Consider the following 9,665-nt stretch of genomic DNA (forward strand, 5'->3'; position numbering starts at 1 on the left):
GGCGTGTAGCGGCGCCTTGTGGTGTGGAGTGGCCGCATCACGAGGGACTCGCCGCACTTCGAGGCCCCTGATTCAGGACGAAGCCGCCACATGTGCCACAGCAACTTGGCATGCAGAGTGGCGAAGACCGTACCGCACTTCAAGGGGCAGGAAGCCGCGTGAGCTGCAGTGATTCGGCGTGCGCGGTGGCAAGCCCCTCCCCTGCGCCTGTAAAGGGGGCGTCCCGGCCATGGAACAGCTCAGAGCGAAGCCAAGGAAGAGGCTGCGAAGGCGAGCGGTGCCGCAGAGGCGCGATGGTGGTGCATTCCTCCCGCGCTCGTCGCCAGCGGGTGCACTGCCATCGCGATGGTGGTGCATTCCTCCAGCACTTGGACTAATAAGACAGTAATTGTTCAAACGGCACCAAGCGCCACACTTGCAGGGAACGAAAACAAAAGAAGATAACACAAGGAAACGGCAAGGGCCAGCAGGGGGCTGCGGCGACTAGTTGCCGACGTCCTCCGCCGGGGGCTCCGAGGACGGCTCGGGGTCTGACTCCTGCCGCATCCGCTCGACCACCTCGTCGACAAACCCACTCACCGCCTGAGTGTGGGTGGGTTCATCCTCGCTGTCTGACTAGACGTCCAGCAGCGTCTCGAAGGGGAACTCCGGGTGTCGGAGGTGCACCCTCGGAAGGATCGTCCCGGCAACCTCCCGGGCGCAGTTGGCGACCTCGTCGGCACCGAACATGGAGATCCAGACGTCGAGCACCGCGAACTTCCCCACCAAGTTGGAGAAGAACGGGATCAGCGTGGTGACGTCCGTGCCGTCCACCTCTGAGGCCTGCAGCTCGAACCGAGGCAGCAGGTCGCGCAGCGTTTGGGCGATCTTGAGCAGCTTCTCGGTCTCCAACTGCCGCTGCACAATCAGCGTGCCGTGGTGAAGCCGGGCGTCGAGCGCGGCCTTCTTGGCCTTGCGAACGAGGCCCGCCTGCGACACGAGCTCCGCGGCCTTGGCCGCATTGTCCTCACTGGCCTTGGTAAGCTCCTCCCGGACAGCGGCCCGCTCGGTCTCGAGCCGGGCCACCTTGTCCTTGGCAGCGTTGAGCTGGATCTCGTGCCGGGCTGCCGCGGTCACCGAGCTTTCGGTGGCCTTGGTCTGCACCTCCAGCTTGGCGCGCAGGCCCTGGATCTGGCCGGCGTAGCGGGTGATCAGGTCGCTCTTCTTGTCGAGGCGGGCTTGGGCCGTGGCGAGCGCCTTTCTGTGCTCCTCCTTGGCCTTCGCCTGCGCCGCCTTCAGCGCGCTCAGGGCGTCCTGGTGCTCGGCGCACTGAGCCTCCAACTGCAGGTGGAGCTCCTCCTCGGGGACGACCGGGACCGTGGCCTCGTCTTGGGCTTCCCGGGCGAGGCGAGTCTCGTCCCGCAACCGGGAGAGCTCTTGTCACTCCTTCTCCACGGCCAGCCGCACCTCGCCGAGCTGACTCATGGCGATCGCATGGTGCTCCTTCACCTGGTTGAAGGAGGTAACGAAGGCCAGCTGCGGGTCCTTGACAGCGTCAAGGAACCGGTGCCCCCGATCGAAGACGCTCGGATCCCAAGTGATGGGATTCCAAGCCACCCCGGCAAGCGTGCCGAGGTCGGTGCTGAAGGTGGCGGCCGACAATGACGAAGCCCCCGCCGCCACCGTATGGCTGGGCGGTGGGTCGTCCGCTTGCGGCGGAGCATCATGCTCCTCCTCCTCCGCAACCTCCCCCTCACCCGCACCTGGGGACTGCGGGGCTGGTGGGGTTGCCGTGCCCCTGGCAGGGGCCGCCTCCTGCTCGGTAGCAGAAGAATCCGCGCCGGCGCATTGTCGGACGCCGTTTCGGGGGCGGCGAGGGTCGCCGCTGCCGCTGCGGCCGGCGCAGCTGGGCTTGGCACGGGGGCTGCCTCCGACTCCTCTGCCGTCCCCACGACCTCGACGTCGGAGTTGAGGTCAATCACCGTAGCGCCCGCTTCCGGTGCGGGCGCGCTTGGGCCTGCAACAGCGGAAAGGGTGAGAATCGGGAAGCTAAATGAGTTGCCCGGAGGCAGACGCGGGGGCTTTGGATGAGTACCTTGCGGGGCCACTGGGCCTGCCGGGGGAGCCTCCCCCTCTTCCTTCGTCCCGGTAGGTGTCGCAGGGGGGTCTGTTGCGGGCGGAGCGTCGCCTGCGAAAAAGAAGGTACAGTTGCAGGATTAACTAGCAAATGGAAATGCAAGTAAGGAAGCGGGGAGGGTGATGTACCTGTTGCCGGCGCCACCTCCATCGGGGCTGGGCCGCGGGCACATGCGGGGACGGCACCGCTGGCCCCTGTGTCAGCCAGGTCGGTGCCTTCTTGCTCGGCGCGGCAGGCGGAGAATCGTCCCTCCCCCTTTTGCCGGCGCTTGCCGACAAATCGGCCTTCGGGGGGTTGCGTCGGAGCACGAAGCCCTGGAAGATCCCTCGCGCGGGTGGGGACGTGGGGGCCCATGGGTTTGCCACGGCCCGGGGCGCCGCGGGAACCATCGGCGGCCACTGCGGGTGTGGCTACCGCCGCGGCTCCGGCGACTGCTGCAAGGGTAGTCACCGCCGGGTCACGGGCGGTCGCCGCCGGGGGCGGGGCGACGCTGTGGCTTTGGCGACCGCGGCGGGGGTGGTCGCCGCCGGGGTGCCAGGAGCCGCCGTGGGGGCGGTTGCCACCGCAGCCGTCGTGGAGGTAGCCGCGGCCGCTGCGCACGCCCTTGATCTGCGCACTATCAGGGGCGTGTCGTCGTCGTCCTCCTCCTCCTCATCATCCACGGGGATGACCTCCCGGGTGGCGGCAACCCGGCCCACCTCGTCGGAGGAGGACGAGTCGTGGGGCTGGCCGGCCTCCGACTCGCTCCCGCTCTCCTCCTGCGCCTGCTTCCCGCGAGGTGCAGGCGGAGGGGAGCGCAGGGACTGAGTGGGGGAATCGTCCATCAGCCCCCACTCGTTGCAGGGTGGGAAGGAGCTGATGATGCTGCTCAAGTCAGGGACGCCGGCGTGGAGGGCGAAGACCCCCGGCAGCAACTTCGCAAAGGGAGCATCCTCGCCAGAGATCCCCCTCACCCACCCCTGGAGCGACTCCTTGTCCATGCCCTCCTGGCGGAGGCGCATCCTGTCTCCGGCCCCCGTGTACGCCCACGCGGGGAGGGAACGCCACTGAAGCGGCGCGATGCGTCGGGTGATGAAGACCCACGCCACGTCGAGATCGGAGAGCCCGGCTAGCCGAAGGGCCTAGATGTTCTCCACGATGGGGAGGAGGTCAGCGTCGCGGTGGTCCTGGTCCCGCCAGCCGGGGGCCTTCAGCGGCAACTCGATGGGCGGAAAGATGAACTCCTCGGGCTCGTCCACACGGACCTAGCACCAGTCCGTGCGCCACTCCTTCTCGATCTTCTTGTCCGACCGGATGATGAACTATGATTTCATCCGGTCGCTGGCACGGAACACCACCCCCGACGACATCTCTTTCTTGTTCTCGATGCGGGGGTAGAAGTAGTGCCGGAACAACACCACCGATGGCATCACTCCGACGAATCCCTCGTAGAGGAAGGAGAAGATGGCAAGGAGGTAGAGGAACATGGGGTGGAGCTGCGCCACCCACAGCCGGTACGTCTCCATGAGTGCGTGGAGGAATAGGGAGAATGGAGGCACCAACCCGGCGAGTATGAAGCGCGTGAACACCTGGAAGTCGGTGGACTGGACGTCGGCGCCGGCGGGGAAGATCAAGGTCTTCCCGTGCTCGTTGAAGTCCGAGGCGACGGCGTGCTGGAGCTTGCCCAGCGCCTCGCCGTTGTAGCCGGACCGAAAGAAGGCAAGCGTGGCCCGCATCTCCTGCTTCTTCAGCTCTTTCTCTTCGACGGCCTTGGCGGCCGCTGCGCTCGTGCTCTTCGAGGGCTTTGCCTCCTCCCCTTTCCTGGTTGTGGGTGGGACCCATGGGAGCGTGGGTGGGAGATTGGCAAGGTTCTCGGGCGCAAGATGCAAAAAGATGGAAGAAGAAGGCTGGGAGGCTAAGTGTTTACCCCTCAGCGCAGCAATGAAGCTTTATAACACTCCGCCGTTCGATAACGGTCGTTTCCGCACCCAGCGGGTGCGCTGGAATAACTACAGATCGTGGGGATAATGCGGTAAGTGGCCTTAACTTTCCTGTTTAAGGAGGAGGTTACGGCGGAAATCTCGCACCCACCCCTTCGCCCGTAACGGCGGGGTCACTTGAAGACGAAGAGACACGGGCCCGAGACGAATCGGGACCCACGCGTCGGTTGGGGCGTAGCCCGGCAACCGGCCAGGGAAGGGTTCTCTCGGGAACAGGTGCGACGCGTGGGTCGCATCGCTTGGTCCCTGGGAGGATTGCACCCCGGGCGGCAACGTGCAAGCTGCCCGGCAAGCTACCAGCCCGGCAGGACTAGCGGGGCTTCGGGGAATAATCTCGCCTGGGCGCTTCCCGGGAGGTAACTTGCTGAGAGGAGGCGTTCCCGGGCGCAGGTTTCTGCTGCGAAGGCGGGCCGAGGAAACAGAGCAGCAGCGCCACGTAGGCGCGCGGGCGCCCAGTGTGCAAGGTCACCGGGACGAGGAGTATAGCGCAAGACACATTTAATGAGCCGACAAGAGGGGGGTTATCCGTCTAGTCAGGCAAACAGTGGCTGCCCAGAGCTAGTTTATAGGGTATTAGACCCCTAGTCGCGGGGCTGGCGCTCTTGCATGTCTGCCAGCGCACCGAGGAGGAGATGCCCAAGCTCCCTGCTCGCCACTTGTAATCCATGCACCGTGGCACCTGTGGTATCCTTTTGGCTATAAAAAGAGGACCCCCGCTAACGGTCAAGGGGGTCGGTTTTTTCGTTGGACTAAGTCACTGTTTACTACTAGCCTTAGCCCAGAGTAGCAAGGAGCACTTAGCCAAAAAGAGAGCACCCGGGGACCCTCCCCCGGCAACTTGTAAACACTCAATCTTTCGATAATGCGAGCTCAGACAAGTAGGACGTAGGGTTTTACCCGGAGGTAAAACGTGCGTGCATGTGTTCATAGCGTTTTTGCAGGCCACGCATCGGCCCCGCCAGCGATCGCCGGAGCGATCCCCGTCGCCCTCTGCCGAACCTAAAAAAGGGGTGCCCGCACACCCCCGGTGTCAAAGCCTCGTGCTGCGACAACCCTGGTCTATAATACTCCCTCCGTTCCATTATTTTTGTCGAAATATTACATGTATCTAGACATTTTTTAGAAATAGATACATCCAATTTTGGACAAATTTGAGACAAAATTATGGAACGGAGCGAATAATTTTGTTTGAAGGAATAACAGTAATAAAAAGGCTTTGGAGTTGAGTGAAGGTCCTGTTTTTCCCTCCTTTTTTTCTTTTTTCTTCTGACCAATCTCTTTAATAAGTTTTTGGGTAGTTAGCCCGGAGCTTATGGTACCGGTCCCAGGAGCACAGATCCGGTGTCTTTGCAAAAAGACTATGATTTGGCATCGTGGTAGAAATTGGGAGCAGCGAGAGATAATCACGTGATTTACTAGTAATACAAAAGGTTTTATTAGATAGTTAGATAGGAATATTACAAGCGCTAGGCAGGACCGGAGCGAATAATGGCATGCGCATCACATGGTCGGGTTGGAAAGGATGGCCAAAGAACAAAGCGATGACGTGTGTACTATCCGAATCGGAAGCTTCCTCGTCAGTGTTCCACATGTATGGAGACACGAAACACTAAACATGGAGAATCCGTTCCGGGCGGGGATTGGGTGCTCCGTCAGCCAAGGGTGTAGTACCAGCATTTTTGCCTTGGATCCACGCGCACGACAGGGACTACAGCCTACAGCCCTACAGGTGATCTACTGCTGCTCAAGAATCGAATGGTAGATGGGCACGCTAACGTGCTTTGAGTACTAGGGTGACAACTTAGGTTTGGACAGACGGGCTCGAGCGGTTCAATACCATATCTGCATCCGTCATATCCGGTCGGCTACAGATTTCTACCAATTTACACACCCTTGTTTTTCTTTACCAAACCCAAATCTTAATCTGTACCCCGTGAGGTATGCAGGTACCGGGTACTCATTGAGATCCATAGTCATACGGCAGAGAACGAGAAGTGCCGATGCACTGACTCCTGAGCAATGCACATGTATAATTGCTATTCTCTCCGTTTCATAATTCTTGTCGAAATATTACGTATATTTAGACACATTTTAAGAATAGATACGTCCATTTTTAGGCAAATTTGAGAAAAAAATTATGAAACGGAGAAAGTAGTATCTTTACCAAGCACAGACAAACTTTGACTTTTTTTTGATGAAAATTTGACATTCTGGTAACTCCGAGCCGGCATGACCCTCAGTTTCGAAAAATAAACTGGCATCACCCCGCAAAAAAGAAAAAGAAAAAAATACTGATGACTCAGGATGGGCCTGCCCCTGTACATCTTTCCGCAACCCGGATCAGCCGTAGAGCGCAGGCGGTCCATGATGCGAACAAAGCTGTAAAGGCTGGACCAGATAGGGCCGATTCCTGATTGGGTCTGGTCCGGCCCTCCTTGCCTGCCTGACCCAACAGGCCAACACTGCGTGCCCGATCAAACTCACGTCACGGGCCAGCGGGGTGATGATGGCTAGCAGCGATCACCCCGATCCGCGAGAGGCCCAGAGCCCTTGTCTGCAGCTTTCCTCCATTAAACGAAACTTCAGCAGATTTGTCCCAAACAAAAAACAGAAGAAAAAAATGAAGCCATGCGGGTCTATGGTCTCTTCACCGCCACTGTTTTTATTAGGATCATCCGAGTCAATAACATCTGAAATCCTAAACCATGCACAGACGCACTGCTGAGGTTCACTGTTCGAACTGTGGTGAGTTTATTTGTCCTGAAAACAGCAGAGCTGTCACGGGAGACATGGACGGGGACGGGGGGAGGGGGGGCAAAGCCCAGGGAGAGAAGACATGGGTTTGTATTGATTCCATCTGCTCCATGGATCGAACGATCTCAGATGGTTCGCCAGTACTTATACTTACGTCTACGAGTACTCCCTCCGATTCGTTCCTTCTTCACGTGCGGCGCAGACGAGAGCCGAAAACCCAACGGTGTCCCTATTGTCCGTACCACCGTCGGGTTAAAATAAGCGTTCAAAGGAGCGAGCTGGCATGCATTCCTTTTCCCCGAGTTCCCAAAACGCAACTAACCTGTCTCCACGTCGATGGCATTTAGCAGCATGTTGTTTATCGCTCCGGAATAATATCACTGCCGGCTCATTTGCATGCTATAAATAGTGGTAGCGCGGTGCAGTGCTTGGAGTGGTACGAACAAGTCTGTGGTGCAGCGCAGCACGTACTGCTTGCATTTTGTCCGTGCTGTTTATAGACTCAAGTATATATAGGCATATACATATAGCAATGTATACAATCGAACAACTCCAATCATCGTGGCCTTATCGATCAGCTGTTGCCATGACGTAGTAATACCCTTACTAAAGTACTCCATATCAACTGACTTAAATTTGCCTAAATATGAATGTATATATGTCTAAAAGACGTCTAAATACATGTAATAAAAAGTCACTTAATATGAGACGGAGGGTAGAAAATACTCCCTCCGTTCCTAATTCTTGTCGTATTTAGATGTTTTTTTTAATAATAGATACATCATTTTTTGATAAATTTGAGATAAAAATTTATGAACGGAGGGGTTACCGCTGGATGGATTCTTCGGCTCGGGGATTGAAGATGCATGGACCGGGACCGCCCGGCACGTACTCCCAGTCCCTGGGCTGGGCACGAACCAATTCACCCTTTGATCGTGCAACGGCAATCCATTTGCATTAGCGCTTCGTTTCCAAATATATAAGCGCAGTATTTGGCATGCAGTTGATAAACAAACAATTTCTACAGCCAACTCACTGTGGCAGGATGCTCTGGTACCGGCGAGCCTCGAGCAGCAGAAATGAACATGTCCGTTCCTTGACGCTGTTTTATTGCAAATTATTTAGACTAACTACTGCTCGTCTCGGGCTCGTTAATTTCTGTTCCGCGCCACCGAGCACGAGCAGGACGTACAGTCAACCCTGTCTTCTCTGACGGCCTGACCACGCGCCTCACTCTGTCACTCATGTGCTGGGTGAAATGCATGCCAAATGCAAACCAAGCCCCTGGCTGGGCCTCCTATTAATCCCAGCCTTCATGCGTGTACAGCACGCGCGCAGACCATACAGCTAGCGATGCGATGCTATGCCACCTGCTCCACCATTGCATTGCCATTTTGACTGGCGGCTCCTCGAACGATGTACAATTGTACGGGAATGGAAAGAAGATAACTAAATATATGTTTTACTGGTAACCCGGTAGACTTTAGAAAAGCGTAGAATGATGAGTGTTGATCATGGACATGGGTACATATGGCATGTCAAGTGTAGTGGATTGGTGTCGATCAACCAGAAAACCCATTCTGCTTTGCATGCCATTTTGTATCGTCACATCGCCCGCAAGTCCCACAGATCGAACTAAAAACGGGCAGCAGGGACCTAAAAGAGATCACTAGTTGAGTGCTACTACCATTCAAAAATTCCAACACACGAAAATTCCTAGGGAAGAACTAACGAGGAAAGAAAATTTACAGCGTGCAGCAAGAGTGCAAAGTCGGCCCATCTCTCAGGAGTCACGACGCACCGCCACTGCCACTGCCCTCCCCTCGCTCCGTTCCTTCTTCACCTTCAGGCGGCTGCACTGCTGCCGCGGCGTCACCTTCTTCCACGCCGGCGGCCGCGGCAGGCCCGGTGGAGGAGAACATGCCGGCGCCGACGCACGTCCCGCACTTGCGCTCCACCCAGGCCTCCAAGTCGTGTCCGCCGCCGCCGCCTGCCTGGCCAAGCCCGCGGCGCCCGAAGCAGAGCCGCCCCACGGCCACGGCCGCCGCCGCCAGCACGGCGAGGACGGCTAGCATTGCGATCACCGGGCCGTACGATCCCTTCGCCGCCGTCGTTCCATCGGCCCCGCCGTACGCCGCCGGCACCATTATCTGCGGCGGCGGGAATGCCGGCGGCGGGGGGATAAGAGCCGACATTGCCGGCCAGAGCTAGCTATTTCCACGCCTCTACAGCGCTACAAGCCTACAGCTACAGGAGCAGAGATCGAGTGAGCGAGGCTGTGAAGGAGGGTTGCCGGGAGAAAGAAAGGAAAAGGAACTAACCTCACCTCACTGCCTGGCGGTAAACATTTAAGCGCTGTGCAGCCCAAGGCGAACTACTGGCTGGCGATAGCGAGCTCCGTAAAATGTCTCGAGTTTTTTTTTTTTTTTGGCTCCACCGCGAGGAGACCTTAATTTCCCCTGCGACGCACGGCTGTTTCTCGCGGTTCGTACCGTTAGCAAGCGTTTTTAACGTGCTGGGAGTACGTTTTCGTTTCACCTGGCACCAAGCATGAATGCATGGGCTCACACTTCACCGGGGAAATCAGCAATTTTCTCATGGACGTCCCGTCCCGGCAACGAGCGCAGGGTGGAGTACAGTCTTAACTAGCCGCGAGATACGCCCTCGGGATACGCGAGATCCTCGACATCGACGCCTGTCAGGGCAAGCTAGCTAAGCTAGGTGGGCATCCTCGCCTTGACCTACTGTGCAATCACAGGACCTGTCGACTGCCGGGCAGCGCCACTAGCTAGCCGATCGATGATGGCTAGTAGTAG

The 9,665-nt window shown here is 57.8% G+C and overlaps 2 protein-coding genes across 2 annotated transcripts; both read right to left on the reverse strand.

Moving 5' to 3' along the window:
- Positions 1 to 239: 239 nt before the first annotated feature.
- On the reverse strand, positions 240 to 3,117 carry LOC104583359. The gene is made up of 3 exons (XM_010235267.1): positions 2,734 to 3,117; positions 904 to 1,392; positions 240 to 359 (listed from the first exon to the last, which is right to left on the reverse strand). Exons 1-3 carry the CDS (start codon positions 3,115 to 3,117, stop codon positions 240 to 242), a joined length of 993 nt encoding a protein of 330 aa, XP_010233569.1.
- Positions 3,118 to 8,401: 5,284 nt separating this feature from the next.
- LOC106866174 lies at positions 8,402 to 9,249 on the reverse strand. Its single transcript, XM_014898927.2, has 2 exons — positions 9,171 to 9,249; positions 8,402 to 9,096 (listed from the first exon to the last, which is right to left on the reverse strand). Exon 2 carries the CDS (start codon positions 9,042 to 9,044, stop codon positions 8,640 to 8,642), a length of 405 nt encoding a protein of 134 aa, XP_014754413.1. The 5' UTR covers positions 9,045 to 9,096; positions 9,171 to 9,249; the 3' UTR covers positions 8,402 to 8,639.
- Between the last annotated feature and the right edge of the window lie 416 nt (positions 9,250 to 9,665).

This window comes from Brachypodium distachyon, chromosome 2, assembly GCF_000005505.3.
Source record: "Brachypodium distachyon strain Bd21 chromosome 2, Brachypodium_distachyon_v3.0, whole genome shotgun sequence".
NCBI lineage: Eukaryota > Viridiplantae > Streptophyta > Magnoliopsida > Poales > Poaceae > Brachypodium > Brachypodium distachyon.

What these genes read in the sequence shown, in the direction of transcription:
- LOC104583359 (XM_010235267.1), bottom strand. Translation starts at nt 3,117, where the DNA reads ATGCGCCTCCGCCAGGAGGGCATGGACAAGGAGTCGCTCCAGGGGTGG. An exon ending in ACGACGACACGCCCCTGATA is followed by an intron (nt 1,393 to 2,733) that starts GTGCGCAGATCA and finishes TTGCGGGACGAG; the next exon opens with ACTCGCCTCGCCCGGGAAGC. An exon ending in TTCACCACGGCACGCTGATT is followed by an intron (nt 360 to 903) that starts GTGCAGCGGCAG and finishes CAAGTGCTGGAG; the next exon opens with GAATGCACCACCATCGCGAT.
- LOC106866174 (XM_014898927.2), bottom strand. Translation starts at nt 9,044, where the DNA reads ATGTCGGCTCTTATCCCCCCGCCGCCGGCATTCCCGCCGCCGCAGATA.